The sequence below is a fragment of the Ipomoea nil genome, unplaced genomic scaffold, assembly GCF_001879475.1.
Source record: "Ipomoea nil cultivar Tokyo-kokei standard unplaced genomic scaffold, Asagao_1.1 scaffold0688, whole genome shotgun sequence".
NCBI classification, from domain to species: Eukaryota; Viridiplantae; Streptophyta; class Magnoliopsida; order Solanales; family Convolvulaceae; genus Ipomoea; species Ipomoea nil.
The window spans coordinates 3,769,965-3,796,145 of NW_017617116.1; the positions used below are offsets into that span (position 1 = coordinate 3,769,965).

General features: G+C 34.9%; 2 protein-coding genes across 3 annotated transcripts; one reads left to right on the top strand and one right to left on the bottom strand.

The window, feature by feature from the left end:
- The first annotated feature begins 14,479 nt into the window (after positions 1–14,479).
- LOC109176005 (DEAD-box ATP-dependent RNA helicase 21) lies at positions 14,480–18,053 on the top strand. 2 transcript variants are annotated; one of them, XM_019325407.1, is made up of 2 exons: positions 14,480–16,997; positions 17,874–18,053. In XM_019325407.1, the coding sequence occupies exon 1, from the start codon at positions 14,720–14,722 to the stop codon at positions 16,880–16,882; it is 2,163 nt and encodes a 720-aa protein (XP_019180952.1). In that variant the 5' UTR covers positions 14,480–14,719; the 3' UTR covers positions 16,883–16,997; positions 17,874–18,053. The 2 variants fall into 2 exon arrangements, with proteins under 2 accessions (XP_019180952.1, XP_019180953.1); XM_019325408.1 differs by having other exon boundaries at positions 14,480–16,971.
- A 5,063-nt stretch (positions 18,054–23,116) lies between these two features.
- LOC109175428 (ethylene-responsive transcription factor LEP-like) lies at positions 23,117–24,064 on the bottom strand. The gene has a single exon (XM_019324688.1). It carries the CDS (start codon positions 24,062–24,064, stop codon positions 23,117–23,119), a length of 948 nt encoding a protein of 315 aa, XP_019180233.1.
- Between the last annotated feature and the right edge of the window lie 2,117 nt (positions 24,065–26,181).

A 26,181-nucleotide genomic window follows, 5' to 3' on the forward strand; every position in this document is an offset into this window, starting at 1 on the left:
CTATGTTCATAATTTTATCACTATATGTTCATAATTGTAAGTTCATAATGCCAGAGCTCTGTGTTCATAATTTCATAACTTACATTCATAATTCCATAATTGTACATTCATAATTCCATAACTGTACATTCATAATGCCACAAACGAATAACGCCGTTAACGGCGAGACAAAATCATTTTTATTTTTTAACTGAAATGCCGCGTTTTTCCTAAAAACGACGTCGTTTTGGACTCGTGTCCACAATGAGTCCACAGCATAATTTGCGACTCATCTCGGGGCAATCCTAAGAATGGCAATTTGGCATCCTTAGTCTAGTCTTTAAGTTTCGTGGGCCAAAATCCTTAGACGGGATCCAATATTTCTATCAATAAAATTCTCAAAAGAATTACTGAATAATTTTTAAGTCGGTCCTTAAACTATTAAAATAATGTACGAAATGGTCAATCAATTATTGAAATTTCAAATTTACCCTAACATTTTAATAAATGTTACCAAAACTTGAAGGAAAATCCCAAAATGGCTATTGAAGGCGCATAATAGTAACTTAAATCTGACTTGAAGCTCCCATAAAGAATTTAATTAATTATTACCAATAAATCATTAGTTAATCAGGAACCCAACTATTAAGGATAATTAAATCATTAATTAAAAAAGAAAAAAGCAAACACAGAATTCCCACACTCGACGGAGCATCCTCGGATTTGTCAAACATTTTATAAGTGCACCTCCATACATTATTTAGGATCATTATTACTACTTTTATTGTTAATTATTATTATTATATTAATAATAATGTTTGACTTTCTCTTATCTAATGGAAAATTGGTGCAAGCTAAGTATAAAACCATTTGAGTAATGTTTGGTTGCATTTACATTTTTTTTTTCGAGTACTGCTATTACAATATATATAGTATCTGTCTGTAACTACTTTCTCAACCTACTGTCCCCACTGGAACTCGAACCATGACCTTACATTAAGAGAGCCACTAGACTATAATGTTCTTTCTTTGTTTTGTTGTTTTTTTTTTTTTTTTTTTTTTTCAATTTCTCATTTTTTTCTTTCATGTTTTTCAATATATGAGAAAAAAATGTTTTTTTTTTCCTCTCTCGCTCTCAATTTTCATTTATCTTCAAAAATAAAATTTTAACGAATTAGTAAATGTGTACCCTTAGATCGCTCTCATAATATTTGTGACTTTCTAAAAATATTTGATTATTGTGTGAACTCTTTTTTTTAGTGGGTTGAACTTTTTATAAGCAATCTAATAAATATAAATATAAATAGTATGCCTAATAATTGGGTAAATTTATGTTTGAAGAAAAGAAAAACTGGAGAAAGACAAAAGATAGATGCTCATAAATGTATTTTAAATTTGAAAACAAAATATAGAGAATAAAAATAAATTTGTGAGAAAAAAATTTTAAACCATTTTTCAAACAATCTTGTTGGTTGCTAACTCGAATAAAACAAAATTGACTACATTTATGTCATTAGGTTCATGTACTTTGTGGTGTTTAATTGTTCTTCTAAGTAATCTTAGTGTTTTAATGGTTTTTATTATCAAATTATGATACTTTTCTTTTTGGTCTTATAGAAGTTGGCAAATTTAGTCAACTTTGAAGTACAGTTTTAGTACATAACAATCAAGACAATAAATAATATGGGAAATCATTGGTCCACTAATGTTATTAAGTGTTTTTTTTTTTTTTTTTTTGGTTGAGCATAATTAAATGTTATCTTGTTGGTTGAGAATAATTAAATGTTATGAGAATAAGAGAGTAATGATACAAGAATTCCAGATTATATATGCAATTATGAGTTTTATGCAAGGAATTGAACTCTTGTTTATATTGCAACTATAGATGGAATTCTAAGCATTACGTCTAGGCAATCATAAATTATAAAAATTTTGTGCTTGTCTCGTATGATGTGCCAATTGGCACCCTATGCGTGGGACAGTTATGCTGTGCATCCGTATGCACCATGCATGGTGCATACGGATGCAAAAACGACATCGTTTTATTAAAAACATGCGTCTCTCCTAAAAAAAATAAAAATTCAGATTCGATTCCTAGCAACAGCATTATATTGTTCATTAATTCTGGAATTTTAGTTCATAGATTATGGAATTTTAGTTCATAGATTATGGAATTATAGTTCATCGATTCTGGAATTGTAATTCATCGATTCTGAAATTTTAGTTCATAGATTCTGAAATTTTAGTTCATAGATTCTGAAATTTTAGTTCATTCATTCTGGAATTTTTAGTTCATAGATTAGATTCTGGAATTTTAGTTCATAGATTCTGGAATTATAGTTCATCGATTCTGGAATTTTAATTCATATGTTGTTGCTAGGAGTCGAACCTGATTTTTTTTTTTAAGGGGAGACGCGTGTTTTTAATAAAACGACGTCGTTTTTGCATCCGTATGCACCATGCATGGTGCATACGGATGCACAGCATAATTTGCCCTATGCGTGCAATCATTAACAGTTGCGTACGTGGATCACGGTCCAAAAATACATAATAAAGTCCATTATTTTAATTCATAAAATACATTATCTTACTTCAGAAATTTCATTATTCTAAACACATAAAAGTACATTTTACATTATTCTAACCCATAAATTACAATATTCTAACACATAAAGTACATTATTCTAAGTCATAAAATACATTATCTTATTCCAAAAATTTCATTATTATTCTAACACATATAAAATACATTATCCTAACTCATAAAATACATTATCTTACCTCATAATGTTCATTATTCAAACGTACATATGGAATAATGAATTTTTCTTTAACATTAAAATAAAATTGTTTTGGGCCATGATCCACGCAGCTGTTATAATTTGCCCTATGCGTGACCAATTGTTATGCCGTGCAACCGTGTGTACCATTCTTGGTACACACGGTTGAAAACGGCACCGTATAGTACCAAGGGAGTAACGGTGCCGTTAGTGGCACCGTTTCACTCCTCCCGTCGTTTTAAAAAAAAAAAATTATTATTATTACCATAAAACACCACTAGGCGCCTTTTTCCACCATTCCCAACGTTTCGTCTCCAACAAGCTTGTTCGCTCTCACTGTTTCAGTCTTCATCACTCTCTCTGTCATTTTCATCGCGATTTTCGCCTTCTTCATCTTATTGTCGCTGAAGCCCTGTTTTGTTCACCATTGTTGCCATTTTCGCCATTTTCATTCTAGCATTGTCGTTCTTCATCATGTATAATCTATTTTTGTGATTTTTGAGTATTAACGCTGTGATTTTTGACTATTAACGTTCATATTCGCTATAGAATCTTGTGATTTTTGACTAGGGTTTTGCAATGCGATTATTGATTGTTCTCAAACAGAGCTACACTCTGTTTTTTTTTTTTTTTTTTTTTTTTTTTTTTTTTTTTTTTTTTGGTGTTTTTGAAATGTTTGTGGGCAAATAGTTGTGATATTATGGATATATAGCTTTATAATTGTGGATTTATAGTTTAATACTTCTGCATGTATGAAAATATCATTCCTGTCTTCAAGTATGGTGTTTTTGAAATGTTTGTGGACAAATAGTTGTGATATTATGGATATATAGCTTTATAATTGTGGATTTATAGTTTAATACTTCTGCATGTATGAAAATATCATTCATGTCTTCACTTATGGTGTTTTTGAAATGTTTGTGGACAAATAGTTGTGATATTATGGATATATAGCTTTATAATTGTGGATTTATAGTTTAGTACTTCTGCATGTATGAAAATATCATTCCTGTCTTCAATTAGGGTGTTTTTGAAATGTTTGTGGGCAAATAGTTGTGATATTATGGATATATAGCTTTATAATTGTGGATTTATAGTTTAATAATTCTTTTACAGAAATGGCGGGCGAACCTACACTAGCTGAGGCTTTTAGAGAAACAAAAAGAAGAAGAACAGGGTACCTGACAGCAGCAGTTCTAAATTCACAGGCAGCTCAGAGCTCTAATCCAAATAATGAAGAACCAGCAGCAGTCCTAAATTCACAAGTAGCTCAGAGCTCTACTCCAACCAATGAAGAACACCCTGCTAGGCAAACAACTGTTGCAGAGACTTCAACGAGAGGGCGCCAAACTTCACGCAAAAGACGACAAGCACCACGGACTAGAGAAAAAAGGAGAGATTACTTCAGTACGAGGATGGGGCCAAAGTTGATGTTTGATCTTGTCCAGAGGCTCACAACACAGCAGAAACAAGCTGTTGTTGATATAGGATTTGGTGGACTTCTACATCTCCAACTCTGCTCCAATGAATCAAAGTTGGTGCAATACCTGCTGGACAAATTTAATGTTTTCAGATGTGATTTTGTATTAGAGGATGATATTCTCCACATTGAAGAGGTAGATGTCGAGTACACGTTGGGGATCCCGCGAGGGCGTATGGAGGTCAATGAGGGAACAAAGCTGGAAGACAACTCAACCCGTGAATACAAACTGCTGTTGACTTCATGGAGAAGGAGGTGGGGTATTACAGCAGGCTCACCAATAACAACACACATGCCAGATGAGATTGTTAGGAGAGCTGATCATGGTGATGAGTTCAAGAGGGATTTTGTAGACTTTGTCGTTTCCTCCATGCTTCGAGGAAACACAACACGCTACTCCAAGTACAGAATCTTGAAGTCATTGATTCATGTTGATATGATTAAAGAATACAATTGGTGCGGCTACACATACCAATCTCTCATTGACTCGATAGAGATTTACAAGGAAGATAGAAGCAGAAGTTTTTGGGGGCCAATGACATTGATATTGGTTAGTTCTTATTGTCTTTAATCTAAATGCATGAATTCTGGATATATAGTAATGTATTTTTGGATGTATAGTTTTGGATTTATGGATATATATGCATGAAGCTTAGAATATACTCAATTTATTAAGATCCTTTATGTAGTTCTGAATTTGTGGATATATAGTTTTAAAATTGTGGATATATAGTTATGTGATTATGGATATGTAGTACTCTGTGAATATATGAATGTATTACTCAGTGAACAGACTATTAAGAATTCTGGATATATAGTAATGTATTTTTGGATGTATAGTTATGGATTTATGGATATATATGCATGAAACTTGGAATATACTCAGTTTATTAAGATCCTTTATGTAGTTCTGAATTTGTTGATATATAGTTTTAAAATTATGGATATATAGTTATGTGATTATGGATATGTAGTACTCTGTGAATATGAATGCATTACTCTGTGACCATGCAATTAAGAAATACATGGGTAATTTGTTCTAATTTGATCTTTAACATAATCTTCTTTAATTTGTAGCTGTTCTACTTTGATCGAGTAGAATTCAAAGGAATGAAAGTCAACAGGACATACCCTAGCATACTTGCTTGGACGAGCACTCTTGTAAGAAAGAGAGTCAAGGCTGAAAAAAAGGCTGGGGGGTTTGGAAAGGGAAAGGTTATCCCTAGGGTTAAGAAGCCAAGAACTGCTGCTACCACCTCACTGCAACAACCTGCAAGCACTGCTGCTGCTACAACCTCACTGCCACAACCTGCATTTACTGCTGCTGCTACCACCTCACAGGCTACTACTTCTTCTACTCCTGCTACTGCAACACCAACACCACCTACAAATGAGCCACTCTCAAGTGTTGACCGAGTGACCCGTGTGCTTCAAAAGCTAGCATCAAATGTTCTGGAGTTTGGTGAAGCTATGTCTGAAATTGGAAAGCAGGGCGCACCTATTGAAGTGATGAAGAAAGCATTCTCAGGGATATCAAACATGCTAGGTGCTGCAAGTGCAATTGAATCAACTTCCGTTCCAACTGAATCTCAGTTAGATGACATATTCTTTGGGAGTGAAACCTTCACAGCTGCAGTGGATTCGTTGGTGGAAGCATTTCAGAAGACAACAAGAACCATGGAAATTGAAGCTCCATCATTTGATTTGGGAATACACTGCAATGAATCCCAACCACAGCCACATGAGCAAGTAGTTGAAGAGGAACAACCATTGGATGCTTTGGTTCAACAAATTGGAGAAGATGCAGGACTGTCAACGCCCTTGGGAGCAGAAGTAACTCCTCCACTTGTTAGAGTCCCATTTCGAAGATATGTCCATCATGCCCCTGCTGCTGATGCTGATGTTGATGACTTTGATCGGTAAATTGACAGTTTGTTATTTACATTTGGCTTTAACATTATGAATTTATAGTTCTAAGATTATGAATATAAAATTATGAACATTTTTACAATTGTGAACATATAGCTTTGAAATTGTGGATATATAGATATAAAATTATGAACATTTAGGTTTAATATTATGGATATGAAGTTCTAACACTGTGGATATATAAACAACAGTGCCATGCAAGAAAGTGAGTCTGATGTTGATGACGTGACTGTTAGGAAGAGACCCCAGCGACGATTCAGGAACAAACCTCTTTGTCTGAGGTCACCATACTGGACACAGAATGCAAGTTTTATACGCAACGCAACTCCCCGGGAAAAAATCATCTCAAACTATGCATTCTTGAGTGCGTCTAACGAACACCCAGAAGAGTATGTTTGAACACGTATATTTATAACAAACTTTTAATTACTTAGATAGTTCATATTATTATTATTATTATTATTATTATTATTATTATTATTATTATTATTATTATTATTATTATTATTATTATTATTATTATTATTATTATTATTATTATTATTCTGGTGTTGTAGTGAGTTGCTGTTCAGCTATGGTGACTACTACCTAACAAGGCGTCACTTCTCAACTTTGAGCAACGCGAGCTGGATATAGACTTCTTGAATGTTTGGTCTTTGCGGCTAACTTTGAAGAACACAGAACGTGCTGTTGGGATACCAAAACGAGTATTCTTCACCACATTGCCACATGTAAGAGTTATTTTTGACATGCACATGCACATTTTTAAAAATCTAGCTGTGGATATATAGTATTCTAAGCCTTTTGAATCCTCATTTTTGCATTCTGTGTATTCAAAAACAGCTGCAGCTTGATCCATCTGATGATTGGATGAAAAGTCTCCCAGCCGAGAAAAAGATGGAAAATTTCAATGATAGATTGAATTATGAAATATCAAGTTTCGGAAACCTGGAAATCAATGATGCAGACCTTGTAAGATCTATTACACACACTCAATTTAATAATTTAAAAATTTATTATGGATATATATGCATGGAGCTTGGAATATACTCAGTTTTTTAATATACTTTATGTAGTTCTGAATTTGTGGATATATAGCATTAGAATTATGGATATATAGTTATGTGATTATGGATATGTAGTACTCTGTGAATATATGAATGTATTACTCTGTGAACATACTGTTAAGAATTCTGGATATATAGTAATGTATTTTTTGGATGTATAGTTATGAATTTATGGATATATATGCATGAGGCTTGGAATATACTCAGTTTATTAAGATCCTTTATGTAGTACTGAATTTGTGGATATATAGTTTTAAAATTGTGGATATATAGTTATATGATTGTGGATATATAGTACTCTGTGAAATATGAATGTATACCCATGCAGTTAATAATACATGGGTATGTAGTTGTTCAAATTTGATCTTTAACATAATCTTCTGTAATTTCAATTTATCATGTCCATAAATATTAACATCGCTATACCTTTTGTTTTGGAATTAGATATTTTTCCCAGTGCATCGCCATGCACACTACTTTGTTGTGTGCATAAATGTCAAGGAATCCAAGGTTCAGGTGATAGACAACAAGGAATTGCCTGCTGGTGTTTCAGAGCTTGATAAATATGGGGACTGTCCATATACACTGGTAGCTTATATTATATTAAAAAACTCCTTATTGTCACCTATATATTGAATTTAAAACATTATGAACATTGAGCTAATTTTTTACCAGATTGAAGCATTCAAGGCATACCTAGCAGCAGGACAATCCACCTTAACTCACAAACTGAACAACATGCCAGTAGAGTTCCTTGCCATGAACTGGAAAAATGCTGAGAATGTCACCGACTGTGGCATATATGTAATGCGGCATATGGAGACTTACATGGGTGGAGCTCTCGAGGACTGGGATCCTGGGTTCAAGAAACATATGCGCACAAATGTAAGAGTAACATAAATAAATTACATTCATACTACATTGAAAAAGGATAACCAAATTACAATAAACTAATTATTTATTTTTCTTAATTTACAGGCTAGCTTCATTTGTGAGTTGAGGGCAAAGTATGCTGCTTGTATCATCACATCAAAACTGAACACCGTCATAAGCCAGGTCATGAAAGCTACAAAGATTGAAGACAAGAAGAAGTAAAACTGCAAAGATCATTGAACGTTTTTTGTTATGATCAAAGATTGTTTTGTAACAACTTTATTGCAATTGTTGCAATTTCTGATCTTATGAAGTTCACAGATTGTTTTGTAACAACTTTATTACATTTTTTTGCAAATTCTGATCTATGAAATTCACGGAATATATAGTTCTCATATTATGGATATATAGCTTTAATATTGTGTATATATTGATATACAATTATGAACATTTTACTTAAGTGCAAAGATTGACCACAAATATTCATGAATTTATATTTCAAAGATTATGGACATATAGGTTTAAGATTGTGGATATATTGATATAAAGTTATGAATATTTGTTCAACTGTGAACATAACATTTTACATAAGTGTAAACATCAAGTTCAACTATTTATTAATTTATATTTATAATATTGTGGATATATTGATATAACATTATGAACACTTTTACTATTTTGGCATACAAGTCCAATAATTTGTGGTCATATAGTTCTCGAAAATATGGATGCATAGCTCTAATATTATGGATATATAGCTTTAGTATTATGGATATATAGCTTTAATATTATGGATATATAGCTTTAAACCTGCAAAACAACAAGTGCTAAATTTTTGAATACACAGATCAAAAAACTTGTAAATTGATATCCTCAAAACAGCTAACAACTTGTATTAAACCCAATCTCAGTCTAAAACTGCATTATCATCTAAATCATTACTAAATTGACAAAACTCCGAACTCCCAGAACTTGGATGTACAAGGTACCCATCCCCGGCAATCTCAGATAGACTTTCCAAAACCAACGACTGAATAGCACCCTTTGTACTCGAAGCAACTTTATTTGCAGCACTCCTCCTCCCCCTTGCAACACTGTACTTCTTTTCAATAACACTACTCCTCCTTACATTACGCTCACCTTTTGATCTCCGGTTTGAAGGATTTTGAATGACACCACTTGAAGATGAAACACCACACTCTTCAATATGCACATAGCCAATCTCAGCTTCAACCTTTTTCTTTGCATCCTCAACTGCTTCATCGCAGAACTGTCTAGTTACACTATTATCTTGACTAGATGCAATCAATCTTTGAAATTTTCTACAAATCTCCACAACCCAAATTGAAGGAGGGACACCAGCTCTATAAAACATTGGACCAGTATTCACATCCCTACCATCAGCAACCTTTTTAGTCCACCTTTTCATGATATATTTATTAGGGATACTTGAAACACAATGTATATGAAGAATACGTAAACAATGGCAGCATAAAATTCCCAACTCGGAAATCAACTTGCAACTACACGAAATGTCCAAGGTTGCCAACTTAAAACTTACTTCATGCCTTATAATATCTATATCTGGACGCCATACATGATACTTGAACTGACAACCATCATTCAACACCATTTCTTGATGACAAGCATTGCCTTTCATAAACTGTTCCTCAAACAAAAAATATATCTCAATCGTATATACCTCTCTAGCGTGTAAAAGAAGTTTCACGTGCTCCATCATCATAGTGGGTACCCCTTGAGCACAACGAAAATCTTCACCATTCTCTTTGCTTCTCCATTCAGAAATTACACTAACAAATGATGAATAAAAATCACAAAGACCCGCAGTCTTAGACAGCCTTCTTGAAATCGAATGATTAGTAGTTTCACTCCTTTGCGATGATAAAATGCCCCCTGAAAAGTAATCCTTGTTGAATGCTGGACACCACTTCTCCCTACAATCATACAACTTTTGTATCCAACTATTCTTGTGACACTTATAGTCAGTCACCAACCTGAAAATGATAAGACATATGTTCAGAACCAATCAGAAAGTTCCATGCTTTACTACTACATGTTCACATAATTCTAATACTATATATCCATAATTCTACTACTATATATCCATAATTCTATTACTATATATCCACAATTCCAATACTATAAATCCATAAATTGAATGCATGTAATTCAGAAACAATCAGAAAAGTGTCATGCTTTACTACTACATGTTCACATAATTCTAATACTATATATCCATAATTCTAATACTAAATATCCATAATTCATTTACTGGAATGAAAAAAATAAAAAAAAATAGTGGACATACCTTGTCCAATAAAATTCAAACTCAGCTTCAGTCTCTGTGTATTTCAACACACAGTTAAACATATCCAATAAATCCTTATTATTCCTTAACGCCTTGATATGCTTCTTCGAATTCTCACCAATATGCCATATGCAAAGACGATGACGTGATGTTGGAAACACTTGACAAATAGCAGCAGCCATGGATGCACATTGATCTGTCATGATAGACTGTGGACACCTCCCATTCATAGATCTTAAAAATGCTCTAAACAACCACACAAATGATTCTATCATCTCATTCATCAAAAAACCACATCCAAACATTACATTCATGCAGTGATGGTTCATCCCTACAAAAGGGCCACAAATCATATCATATTTATTGGTGCGATATGTTGTATCATGCACTAACAAATCCCCAAACAACTCATAGTCTTGTCTCATCCGACCATCCCTCCAAAAAAAACTGCACAGTCTTGAATCGCAATCAACTTCAAAATCGAAGAAAAAATCAGACTCAGTCGATTGCCTCTTCCTAAATATTTCAATTAATGAGTTCGAATCTGTTCCATCCAAAAGCTTTGATGTATCGGAAGCAATCGAATTATAAGCATCTCGATTAGTGAAACCAATTAATGGAGACCCCCTTGCTTGATGTTTCAAAAACCTAATACCATCTGCCATTGCAACACCACACTTCTTCAAATCTTTTAAATATAACAGCTGATTATCACCCACATTTCTATGTGAACGAAGAAGATGACTCTTGTCTACAGCACATAACTCGTGGTTGTGCACTTTGACATGTTTTGTAACCGTCCACAACCCATCCTCACCCACGTCAAACTGAACACATGCACCACACCCTGTCCTTATGTCAATTTTTGAATATGCCCTAACACCAGCATTTGCCTTAACCTTAAAACCAGCTTTAGAACACATAAACATCTTCATTTGGACTGTTTTACTATATACCTTGCACCGTTGATTACCCTTCCTCACACTAAAACCAAGTCTATATGCATAATTGTTATACAACTCATAAGCTTCAACCCCGTTACTTACAACAACACCAACCAAATCTTCATCAACTGCAAATGCAATATATAACCTCAAGTATAACAAATAATACACATTCCATTGAAAATATAATTCCGAATAAATCAAGCCATGCTCTACAAAAGGAATAACATTTTTCATGGAAAAAGAATGAAAATATAACAACGCTGAACACTGTGAATTATGAGCAAATAAAACTACATATAGACCTGGAATTGAAGAAGAACCATCAATGTCTAACTCTATTGGATCTGAACTTGATGAATCAACAACAACATCTTCACTGACTGCATAATGTTACAAGCCAGAACAGAGTATCAGTTTAGAAATTAGTTGATATATAGTATTAGAATTCTGGATATATAGTATTAGAATTATGGATATATAGCTCACAATTTCTGGACATAAAGTTCAATAACTATGGATATACAATCCAAAACAGAGTATCCGTTCACAAAATCCTTGATATATACTATTATAATTCTGGATATATAGCTCACAACTTCTGGTTATATAGTTCAAACATTATGGATATATATTTCGTTCATTCAGAAAACCATAAACACATAAACACCCAGAATTACGAATGATCTCAGACTATAATGACCAACATCACATACGTTGTATACAATCACACTAAATATAAACACCTAAACAATATATCACACTGCAACAATCAAAATAATCGCAAACGATCACAAATCCATAAAAAACCAAATGCAAAATAACCTGGAACCGTATGCAATTCATCAACTGCTTCATCTCTCTGATCTACTGCCTCATCCATCATATGATCCATACAAGAAATCAGGAAAACGACTGCGATTGCTATTGCGATTGCGATTTTGCGTATACTAAAATCAAAACGCCAAACTACCAAAATTCGCAAAACTATCAAATACGAGATGAATAACGCCGCTAACGGCCATCCAATTTTTTTTTTTTTTAATTTTAAGCGAGCCGTGTCTTTTTTTAATAAAACGGCGCCGTTTTGCAACCGTATGCACCTTGCAAGGTGCATTCGGTTGCACGGCATAATTTGCAATGCGTGACATCAAATGGTATTTACATTGTTGAATGATAATGTTTAGCATAAATTAGATAAGCATGTTTATATATTTCAACTTTCAAGTTTGGGCCACTACTTAAATGCTGTGATGGATGGATTGTTTATTTAGCTGTTAGATTAGGCCTATTGAGAAAAGATGGACAAATTATTTTGTGGACCCGGGTCTCCGAGTTTAAAATACACAATTTACATACTGAATGTTTATAACTTTGTAAAAAGTAAATTGTGAATATTTAGTAGGTAAATTGTGAACGTTCGGTATATAATTAAATTGTGAACATTTAATACGAAGTTAGTTATATTTTTGGTCATAGATTTATAGGTGATGGTCTACTTTTAGTCCATTTTTTATCAGAACATTCACATATGGTCCTAACATTATTGTGACATGACCAATTTTGGTCATTCGTCAACAAAATCGTTGAAGTTTCGTTAAATACAGACACATTTCGATCATTTTTTTACAAAGTGAGTTGACCCCGTTATATTTTTATATTTATTTTTTTTGAAAAAAATTCATAATTGAAAGCCGAAATGTGTTTGTATTTAACGACATTTCGACGATTTTATTGACGGAGGACCAAAAATGATCATGACACAATAATACTAAAACCAAATGTGAATGTTCTGATTAAAAGGGATTGAAAGTGTATGCCACCTATAAATCTAGGACCAACAATGAAATTAACTCTTTAATATGTAAATTGTGCATTTAAGTATTTTAGATTCAGGTCCACCTTGTAAAGTGAATCGTGATTCATCATTCATGGTATGACTCTCCGAAAACATGGTACTTAATATTTCATCAAAAGTACTTTTACCCCCAAGGCCTCAATTCCTAAAATCATGCACTTTATTTTATACTTAGGAGCATGTCAACAATATTATTGCCAACCTTACCTCCCTTGATAATATTTTATTTGTCTTCATATCGATTTAACAAGTTTTTTACTCAATAACAAATAATTATTGATGATATCTTGACTATAAAATGGACATAAAATCATCAAAATTATCATACCATAAAAAATAAATTGGTTTTTTACCTTTCATTTCTCTTCGTAAAAGTCTCCTCATAGGTTTTTTTTTTCCGCATATGTACATCTACAACACTTATTAGTTGACGAAGAACACAAGCAATTCAACCAACGAACATTTCTTCTTTGCTAATCAAACTTTCACACATCAATGGGAAGCGGCACATGTGTTATGTTCATGAAATCAGGTAGAAAGAAGACAAGTTGTGACATATTTAGTATATATACTTAGGTTTAATTTTAATGTATGGCAAATTTATATTTAGTATAGAACAAGTTTATTTAACAATATTTGAGCAAATACCAATTTTGGTCCCAGGAGTATTAATAAAATGACGATTTTGGTCAACATGTTTAATTCTTACCAATTTTTGTTCACGACTATTATTTTAGTACCAATTTGAATCCACAATTATTATTTTAGTGTCAAAATTCATCACGCCGATCACCCATTCGTTTAAAGCATGCCGAAATCTAAAATTTTTAAATATATTTACGTCATTTTCAACTTAAAATCTCAATTTGAGTATTAATTAATAAAAGAATTTAAACCATAAGATCGATCCAATTCACAATTCTCATCCTCATCCTACTTTAATTTGAGGAGGAGAACTGCGAATTAAGACTGATCTCAAAACTTAAATCTCTTTATTCATGTTCAAATTGGAATCTTATTTCGGAAAAAGACAAAAATACTCTTAATAATTTCATATTTCAGCATGTCTTAAACCATCAACGTGATGAATTTTAACACTAAAACAATAATCGTAGATTGAAATTGATACTAAAGCAATACTAAACATGTGAACTAAAACTGTCATTTTGCTAATACTCCTTTTTACTTTTTGCTCTAAGAAATGGACAAACCGAACCCGAAAAGAGAACACAAATCGGGTCCGGGTTTGGAAATCAGTATCTTCTTTCCAATAGGGAGGGAATTCTAGGGTTTATTTGGTGTTCATTGTTTCCCCTCGTGCTGTTATCCAAGCGATCCATACACTCGTCGTCGGAATTTCGAAACCTAAAATTGGAAATCCCTTCGCACTATCATCAACTTCATTCAGTTCTGTTTGCTGAAGCAGAATTTTCGAAGCCGCAGATCGAAACCATCGTTATCGTTTACAGAGAAAGACGATATGAGTCGGTCATTGGATGAGCTAGGAAGTAAAGTGGATGGCGCGAAGAAGCCCGTCTTCCTCACCAAAGCGCAGAGAGAGCAGTTAGCTATTCAGCGCCGCCAGGAAGAAATTGCTGAGCAAAAGCGCCGCGCCGAGCTTCTTCTGCAACAAGCCAGACTCCCTTCTACCGACGCTGCTTCTTCGGCTAAAGATAACAATAAGCCCTCTTCCGATCATGATCGCGACCGCGACCGCGATAGGGATCACCACCGCTCCTCCCGCGATAAGGATAGGGAGCGGGATCGCGAGAGGGATAGAGAACGTGAAAGAGACAGGGAGCGTGACCGGGACCGCGAGTCAGAGCGCAGGAAGCGCGAAAGGGAACGCGAGGATGAGGCCAAAGAACGGGAGCGTGCTCGACTGGACAAACTCGCTGAGCGAGAGCGGGAGAAGGAGCTCGATTCCATCAAGGAGCAGTATCTGGGCTCTAAGAAACCTAAGAAACGAGTCATTAAGCCTAGTGAGAAGTTCCGCTTTTCATTCGATTGGGAGAACACTGAGGATACCTCCCGTGACATGAACTCACTCTACCAAAACCCTCATGAGGCTAGACTGCTTTTTGGCCGTGGTTTTCGAGCTGGGATGGACCGGAGGGAGCAGAAAAAGCTGGCTGCAAAGAATGAGAGGGAGCTCCGCGAAGAGATCCGCAAGAAGGATGGTATTGAGGAGACTCCAGGTGAAGCAGCTGCTCTGAGGAAGAAAGAGCAGGCTGCTGATATGTATGATACTTTTGACATGAGAGTGGATCGCCATTGGTCTGAGAAGAAGCTTGAGGAAATGACAGAGAGAGATTGGAGAATCTTCAGGGAGGATTTCAATATCTCCTACAAAGGTTCCAGGATTCCTCGCCCCATGAGGAGCTGGTCAGAAAGCAAGTTAACTCCAGAGCTGTTTAAGGCTGTTGAGAGGGCTGGCTACAAGACCCCCTCTCCCATTCAAATGGCTGCAATTCCCCTTGGACTTCAGCAACGGGATGTGATTGGTGTTGCTGAGACTGGTTCAGGTAAAACTGCTGCATTTGTTCTTCCTATGTTGACTTATATATCGAGGCTTCCTCCTATGAGTGAAGAGAATGAGGCAGAGGGTCCATATGCTGTTGTTATGGCCCCCACACGAGAACTAGCTCAACAAATAGAGGATGAGACTGTTAAATTTGCACATTATTTGGGTATTAAGGTTGTTTCTATTGTTGGTGGGCAGTCTATTGAAGAGCAAGGTTTTAGGATTAGACAGGGTTGTGAGGTTGTCATTGCAACCCCTGGTCGTCTTCTTGATTGCCTGGAGAGACGATATTGTGTTCTCAACCAGTGTAATTATGTTGTTCTTGATGAGGCAGATCGTATGATTGATATGGGTTTTGAACCACAAGTTGTTGGTGTACTTGAGGCCATGCCTTCTAGCAACTTGAAACCAGAGAATGAGGATGAAGAACTCGATGAGAAGAAGATATATAGAACGACATATATGTTTAGTGCAACTATGCCACCTGCTGTGGAACGGCTGGCAAGAAAGTACTTGAGGAACCCTGTTGTTGTTACCATTGGTACTGCTGGCAAGACTACTGACCTTATTACCCAGCATGTTATCATGGTCAAGGAATCAGAGAAAACCTTTAGGTTGCAGAAATTACTGGATGAGCTTGGTGACAAGACAGCTATTGTGTTTATCAACACTAAGAAACAGGCTGATACTGTTTCTAAGAATTTGGATAAGGCAGGCTATAGAGTGACAACATTGCACGGTGGAAAGTCACAGGAACAGAGGGAAATCAGCCTTGAAGGATTTCGGACAAAGAGGTATAATGTGTTGGTTGCAACAGATGTTGCAGGACGTGGGATTGATATACCTGATGTGGCCCATGTAATTAATTATGATATGCCCAATAATATTGAAGCATACACCCATCGTATTGGTCGAACTGGGCGTGCTGGGAAGACTGGTGTAGCAACAACATTCTTGACTCTTCAGGACTCAGAAGTCTTCTATGATCTTAAGCAAATGCTCATTCAAAGCAACAGTCCTGTGCCTCCTGAACTTGCTAGACATGAGGCTTCAAAGTTCAAGCCAGGAAGTATTCCTGACAGACCACCCAGACGAAATGACACTGTTTTTGCTCATTGAAGTCAAGAGTCTAATGGTTTCATGCGGAAATACTGAGTTGATATGATGAATGAGTTGGTGGACTTGGTGGGGGCTGCCTTTTGGTTCTGGTAATGTGCATCATTGGTTTCTCTTGGTTAGTGGTTTATTTTTGTACTAATTACTATGGGTTTGAAAAAGTGTTGTCTCTTTTAAATGACTTTTAGACCAGTTCTTCCATCATTTGATCCTTAGAACTTAGTAAATCTTGCTATTTTTATTAATGACTTAATTCCATTTTTGGTCCTAGATTTATAGGTGGCAGTCTACTTTAAATCCTTTTTATCAGAACATCTATTTTTAGTCCTAGTATTATTGTGGCATGACCATTTTTGGTCTTTTATCAACAAAACAGTTTAAATATCGTTAAATACAAAGGCATAGGAAAAAGCAATGACTTCAACATATACATCATTTTAAGATTAGAAATCCACTTATACCATGGGAGGGGAAGGTATGCAATATTAAACCCATGAGCCATCTTCTAGGTGGGATTATACTTTCCCCCTAATGTTTACAATTTTGTCTATAGCAGTAAAGCACGACTACCTTTTACTTTAAGTTTTAAATTGAAAACAAGTGCCAAAAATATTCAGACAGATTGTGACTAGGAAATTTGTAAACAGATGCTGTACACACAAGAAAGGATTTAAAGAAATGGAACGCCACTGATGCAATTAAAAAATTAATGAAGATAGTTACTGATTATAGTTTCTTTAGTTTCAACTACACTATGAATCCTGTTCTTTTCAGAATGATGTTTTCTTATTACAAGTTCAACCAACATCATGTGTTTATATGTCTAAACTTTTGCACTTACGCAACACCCATATGCTTTTTAGAGTATTTAGTCTTTTCACTCTTTTGTGGCTACCATCCTCTGCTTTTTCTTGGTCTTTAATACTGTCTTCTTTTATCATATTTAGTACCCAGATGTCATTGTAAATCACTTGTCACTTTCACTTTGTTGCAGGATCTCTTCGGGATATATTTTTGTCATTGCCACATTATCTGTGGAAAGAGGTACTCTAAATTCACCAACATTGTTCTGTAATGAAATAATTGCCATTATCATATGTAATTTTAAACTGGTGGAGATGCATGAACATGACCACTGCTTGGATTATGAATGTGAACACTTGTTATCCTCATTTATGCCTTTAAATATTGTTTCCAAGTCAAAGCTGGTGACTTTCTTCCCATTCGAGCTCATTCTTAGCTTGGAGGATGCTTGCTGCTCTGTCAAGAGTTGTGAGCATCTTGGGGGCAACCCTGCCAAGCTGGTCATGACTTGGTAACTATAAGGTTACAAGTTTAACTCCTAACGGGAGTGGTCTATGGGTTTTTGGGTTTTTTTATTTTTTTATTTTTTTTATTTGAGTTGATTAGTTATGGACAACCTATGCTGGTTTGTCTCTTTGTGGTCTTATGCTAGATAGGGTTACAAGGTGGGGTTTACCCCGTGCACACTATCCAATAGTGATTGCGAATTTTTCTCGTCATAAAAAAGAGTTGTGGTTGCATAGCACCAGTTAGTTTGTGTGTATAACAGCTTTAGTAATTTACTTGATTATGTAGTTGGTTATATTGGTGGAAGCATGATGGGATTCAATGTTTTTAAAGTGGCTTCTTTTGCTCTTCCCATTAGTAGATGGGAAGAAAATATTTTCAATAAATTAGGAGGGTAATGCAGCATCGCAACATTTTTCTTTTAATCCGTATATCTTGTTATGATTTTTTACCTAAATCTTTAAAATCTAGTGATTTCATAAGGAGTTAATACTCAATATAGTCTTCGACTATAGTGGTTTTACTCAATTTAGTCCTAAATAACTTTTTTGTACTCAATTTAGTCCTCGACTTTAATTGTATTACACAATTTAGTTCTTTGTTAAAAATTATGTTAGTTGAGTGTTAAAAATAGGGTCATAATGGTAATTTCTTATCCTTCATCGCATTTGAGATGATTTCTTATTCTTCCCTTTATTAAGATTCACGCAGAAATGTAAATCTTTGTACCTAAATCAACTTCAACCTAAATTTAAAAAAAAAAAAAAAAACTATAGGCAAATATTTATTTATTTAGGGTTGAAGTTGATTTGGTTACGAAGATTTGTATTTTTGCGTGGATCTTAATAAGACGAAGAAGAATGAATCATCTCAAAATGTGATGAAGGATGAGAAATTACTATTATGACCCTATTTTCAACACTTAACTAACAGAATTTTTAACAAAAGACTAAATTGTGTGAAATTATCGAAGTCGAGGACTAAATTAAGCACAAAAAGTCATTTAAGACTAAATTGAGTAAAATCACTATAGTCAAGGACTATATTGGGTATTAAATCTTTCATAAGTGTATCCAACTTCGATCCAAAATAAAAAGGCCAGTCTAATTGGAAGATCTTGATAAAACAAGTATTTGTTCAATATTTTTTTTTTCACCACCACTGGAGATTCAATCATGTGACTTTCTTTCAAAAAGAGTCACAAATGTACTAACTGAGTACAAGGTGCTTGGCAAAATATTTTTACGTACTATACTGACATTGCAAATTTCATAGCAACTCTTCGAAGAGCATTGCTACATTTATTTTGGGCTAACTACATTTTAACCCTTTTGGACCTTATATTACAGCACTTATAATAGTGATTTATTTATTATTTATTATTTTTTTTGGAAATTTTGGGTGGGTTTTGTGAGGTGGAAGAGCAAAAGAGAGAGACTATAAAAGAGAAGGCCAAGGTATGCTCTGCAAGAGTGAGATTTTTATTAAAAATTAACAGGTTCATGTTACAATAGTAACCATAGTTCCTCATTAAGTGCATCATATCATGGATGAATCAACTAGTAATTATTCTTTTAAAAAAGGAAAATATTATGGATTGTTTGTCACTGATCAAGTAAGAGAAGAAGAAAAATTTCAAATATTTGTCTTGACTAAAATCACTATATAATAATAAAATTTTTAAAAAATTTATTTGTTTTCATTAATTACCCATGAATTAGTCAATTTTGTCATGGATTCATGGGTCAATAAACCAGCTTGGTTGGTGTGAATGGTCGTGCATTTTCATTCCTTAGATATCGGAAGTTTGAACCCCTTTTCGTTTCATTCCTTAGATATCGGAAGTTTGAACCCCTTTTCGTATGAAAAAATCAATCTTTCTCTTTAATTGGATCACAGGGATTAAATTATGTATGGTATGAGCTTAAAAATCTCTCTTACAGTTAGGAGTTGAAGATTTTAATAAAAAGAATATACATGGTTAATTTTATAGTTACTGAAAAATTTTAAATTTTTAACATTTTTAAAAAGAATCTAAACGTTTTTACCCTTATTTTTCAATAATAACTCCCAATCGTTGATCTACCCAGATAGATTGATTAGATCAATCTTCACTTTTTACGTGAACTACTAAATTACACTAAGAAATGCAATTAGGCCACCCAATTAAAAAACAACTAAATTGGTAAGCTCTATTAAGTTGACCAGTCTGTTGACTTAGTAACCACAAGGTTATAAGTTCGACTCTCAACAAAGCGGCCTATTGGTATTCTTGGTTTGAGTTGATCAACTACATGATCAGAGCGACTTATTGACCTTCTTGTTACCTGTCAAGCACCTTGTGCTTAGATGACACCTCTGTGACTCCCTTGAGGGAAGGTCACATGATCGAACCCCGGTGATGGGATATTGACTTTATGGGCTGCAATAGTTTGAGAAAGTATAGAACATATACTACCTTGTAATAAAATCATTAGTATTCCAAAAAAAAAAAAAAAAAAAAAAAAAAAAACTATAGACAACCTAGTCTGGTTTACCTCAATTAATAGTTGTGGACTTCCTTATCGCATATACATTATGAATAGTATGAAGTAGTTTGTAAGGGAATATACTATTACTCGTTGGGGGTAGGGGGTCTTTCCCTTAATATAATACTCAATTATCACATAAATAAGGATGTGTAGTATAACGACAACGTAACGTCGACAAGTAACCCAACAATATGCTTACAATGTGCTTTCATAAAATTTGTAGCGCTTTTATTAGAAATCATGAGTGCGCGGTCAAATGGCCGGTGTTATAAACTATACGGTTATTGGTCGCATATAGGATTGAACCAATAATAACTGGCACTACCAATTTACAATCATTGTCTTTCTATTATTATGGCAAAAACTTATGACAGACGTCTCACATCTTTTATCAGTGAGACGGATCAGATCAGATCGAGATGAAATGTAATATTTATACTAGCAAATGTAATATTAAATCAGGAATAAATGATTATTACTTATATGGGAGAAATGAAATACATTTACATTTTGATCGATGTAAAAATATTATATTTTTTCATCAAATGTATCACGTTTGCCTCCATAAGTGCAACATTACTTATAAGGAAAAATATAATACTTTGGATGAAAAAAGTAATACTTTTACATCAAAATAAAAAAGTATTATATTTATCATCAAAAGTATTATATTTTTCCTTATAAATAACAAACATTTTATTCCCTCCTCAACAAACAAAATAAACATTTTATTCTTAATTTAATATTACATTTGCAAATATAAGTATTACATTTGCATATTCACCCGATCCGTTTTATCGATAAAGATTTGCGAGACGATGTGTGACCATATTATTATTTATTTCAGTTATTAAAATGTAAAAAATTTAAATAATATTAAATGGATAGAACATGTTTCTCGTACCTCTAGTTCAAGACCGTTGCTAGCTTGTGTCATTGTGTGAAAATATATACACAATAAAAGAAATATAAGAATTTACAAGGGGCAAAGTAAGGAATAAGAACTCACGTTTTTATTCAAAATCTTTTTTTTTTTTTTTCCTTTCTTTCAATATAATTAGACCTCTAAAGTACAAAGTACACCTACATTACTGAAACTATTCCAAAACATTTCTAGAAAGTTTTCGGTGAGTTTTTAATTTAAAATGTATCTGAAATATAAAAACATTTGTCGTTAAAAATTTTCATGCATCGTAAGAGGTAATTACATAAGAGACAAAACTGTATTTTATACCGAGGAAGCATTTTCAACTACTACTCCCTAATATAAGACAAATTACATAAAGTCTAGTATACATTTTTGTACATTTTGTGGAGCTTTATCCTACATGAGACAACTAGGACACATCTTTCTTCTATAAAAATAGTGTATGGTACAATTTTGACGGTAGTGCCTCACATTGGTTGAATGTGAGAGCACTCATCACTCATCTGATTAGCAATACACTGATTATCCGCACGAGTTTAGCTCAATGGTTCAGTATACAGTATTTGAGAGGGTTATTTGCACGAGCTTAGCTCAATGGTTTAGTATGCAGTATTTGAGAGAAGAGACCAATGGATGGTTCAGTATACAGTATTTGAGAGAAGAGACCAATGGATGACCAAAGTTCGAACATCGACAGTCACAGTGTGAAAATTAAACCAAACTCATAATTCTCACACCATTAGTCTCTTCTCTCAAATAATACTGCATATTGAACCATTGAGCTAAGCTCGTGCGGCATCTATTGGTCTCTTCTCTCAAATAGTGTATACTGAACCATCCATTGGTCTCTTCTCTCAAGTAATGCATACTGAACCAATGAGCTAAACCCGTGCGGGTACAATAGTTTAAATTAAAAATGCAATAATTACAATTCACACTTGTTAGGTTTCCTGTAGTGATTTGTTGGGTTTTCAAGTGTTGAATGTTCCACCAAATCAGCTAATATATGTTGAATTAAACCAATTTGATTAGACCAATATAATTACAAACATTCCATTAATAGTAAAAGAATAATAATTATTGTTGAATTCATTAAAACAAAACAATTTTTAGTGAACATTCCAATATAAAAAGACAATTGTTCAACAGGTGAACTATATATCTATATGCTGAATTATATTCCTTCATTCAAAATTCAAATATTAATATATATATATATAAATTTTGATAGATACAAAATAAAGTGTGAAAATATGAACCATCCTTTGAGGTTCGATGAGCACTCATCATCATCATCAGCAAATGCAAATTACATTAAAAACGATCAAATAGACAAACTCCACAGCCTATTAAACAATCCAAGAAACCGTTCGTTGCCGGCCGGCCGGGAATGATCGGAGAAATGAAACGGAGAAGAAGAAAACGATATGATGAAAAATATATATATAATTACTCGATCGCACCAGATTAGAGCCAATAGCCGCCATAGTTGTTTGAAGATGAGAAAGTATAAGAATTGGCCGTGAACATGTTTATACCATCGGATTCCGATGAACCGTAGCTCATCTGTAGCTCGGGGGGAGCTTGCGGTTGTTGCATCGCCATCTCCGATGAGCCGCCGCCGTATCCGTAAAAATCCCATCCGGCGGAGGCTGAAACTCCTCCGTCGCCGCTTCCGCCCATAACGGTGGTGTATGCTGCATTATTGTCACCGCTGCTGGTAGCTTCGCCGCCGAAGCCGCTGCCGAAGTAGCCGCCGCTGCAGCTGGTGGTGATGTCGGGCGGCAGAGGAGGCAGCTCCGCCGCCATCGCCATGGCGGCATTGCTTTCATCCACGCCGTTTCCGTTACTGCTACCGCAATAGTAATCCTGAAAGAACTCACAGCCGCCGTTTAGACCGCCGGTATCCAGCAGAGCGCCGCCGCCGCCGCTCTGATCGCCGCCGAAGAACAGGAATTGATCGGCGCCGCCAGTGTGGTTACCATTACCACCGGACTGATAATGCTGCTCCCCGTTTTGGCCGGGAGCGGAGGAAAACAAACCCCCCGGGAAATGCGGGAAGTCGTTATTGTACACCGCGTATTGCGGCTCATCGGGGGAGATAATGGAGGTGACGGAAGAGCCGGGAGGCATGTCGGAGTAGACAAAGTTAGTCCTCGCTCTTGATTTCCCTCGCATGGATCGCGCCGCTCGATCGTAGGCCAACGCCGCCTCCTCAGCCGTGTCGAACGTGCCGAGCCAGTGGCGTTCTTTGGTGTTGGGGTCTCTTATCTCCGCCGCGTACCGCCCCCACGGCCGCCGCCTCACGCCAAGATATCTGCATCCGCTCGGCTCCGCCTGCTGGCCACTGCCGCTTGCGCTCTTTCTGGTCTTTCCAGAAGAAGAAGAAGAAGACTTGGTCTTGTTCGTCGTCATATCCATGAATGAAGCTTCCAATTCTTCAGAAATTTCAGTAATTTTTACTATATATAGAATGGATAAACATGCATAAACAAAAGAGATTGATGGGATATATGTCAGTGTTTGACAGATAAGGAAAAGTTAGATTTTTGTGAAGAAGAAGGATTATTGTGTAATTTATATTTGTGTCTGAAATGTGAATGGTGAGAGCAATATTGCAGGCTGGAGATTATATATAGAGGAGAGGAGAGGAGAGATATATCCCAATTTTTGGCCTTAGGATTCTACACTAAGCTAGTACGTGTATTGGTGTATGTGAGTCATTGAACTTGTCCCACCCTATCCCTTTCTTAATTCTCAATACCATAAAGCAGAGATTATGTACCCATAAAATAATAATAATAATAATAATAATAATAATAATAATAATAATAATAATGATTTTTTAAAGATATCTATGCTCAGAAATTTAAGTGGAGAAAGTAAATTGCAAGATGCAATTCAACGATCTATAAAGTTTTTAAAATGTTTGTATACTAGTGTTTGATTCTGCCTTTTGAGCTAACCGGCTAAGTAAACCTGGATGGTTTAGCCGGTACCAAATTGTTGATTGACCACTATTCTTATTCTCATACACTACCAAATTGGTGAAAGAATTGAAGCTTTACGGAAAAGTCATTACTTGAATGTGGACAATGGACTCTAGGTGAATCTCGCTTTGTGCTCTTAAGGGCATCCCTAATAAGAGAATTATGCACAAGTTTTAATAAAAAGTTGCCAACATGAAAGGGTAATAATGAGGAGAGAGAAGAACATAGAGCTCTGTTAATTAGGCGGTTTTTCATAATAGTGGGATCCAGACCAATTTATAGCTACTTTCATGCTTCACGCGTGAAGCTTACAATTGCAGCCAACGAGTGCGTGCAGTACCAATTTATAATTACTTTCACACTTCACACGTGAAGCTTACAATTGCGCCCAACGGGCGCGTGCATTGCACGTGCCAGCTGGGCGCGTTGCTGGCCAGTCTTTCACCTTTTTTTTTTTTGAAAATCAACATTTGTTATTTTTTTTCTTTTATTCTCTTTCCTACCATCTCCTCTTTCGTAATCACACTTGCAAAAATTTTTCAAAAATCACAATAAAATCCCCACTATTGAGGATGTTCTAATCAACAAAAGATCACAATAAAATAAACCAACCTAGGTTATTCATAATTTATCAATAATTCAAATTAAGAAAATCAATAGGCAGCTTCCTCTAATATATCACGACGCTTATATTTTTCTAATCAATGAGTTGAGATTAACATTCTTTAGTATATACACTGACGGTAAAATTGTTACCGGAGTATATTAGGAAAGAAGTAGATCCATTGTATTGCCTATAGTTTCAATCTAGAATCAGAATGTGTCCGCCCACTTGTTACATGAATTCAGCTTTTTATATTGTACAATGGTAACGGCTACAATAAAGGTACTAATGACCTCCTAATAAGTGCAACGACTCCTCCCCATAAGTGTCTGGGCTCCTTAGTAATTGTCGCGCGCTCTCCTCATAATCGCTCATTGATGAGGCGATATTGGACTCTAAGAACCGTTCCACCTCTTCAACTTCACTCTTGACCGTTACCACTTACCAACTGCATGTGTTAATTCCTTTGACTACTGCGGATTAGTCTGAATGTGCTTCGGGTCAAATCTAGTACTTGTCCAATTATTCTGTCATACACCTTGACTTAAACGAGGAGAGTTGTCTCTAACATGTCCCAACCTTCGACTCATGGTGAATGATTAACAAAATTAGCTCTGTCAAGTTAGGTGCGGGGGGCCTAAGGGTTAGAGTTCAACCTTTTGAAAAGAATGATTAACAAAATTTAAACCAGCATCTGGATGCAACACCACCATAAATACCCTTCACATACAAATTAAAGCGGATTTAACTTTTATTTGCTCATAATATCAATAGTTTATTTATTTTACTTAGAACACACAACAGTCTTCATCATATATTGATAGCATTTGCATTTACAGATAGTTTGGTAATCATAAGGTTTAAATCCAACTCATCATAAAGCTATATATTGGTCTTCTTGATTTGATGAGCTGGTCAATTATAAAAAAAACTTATGC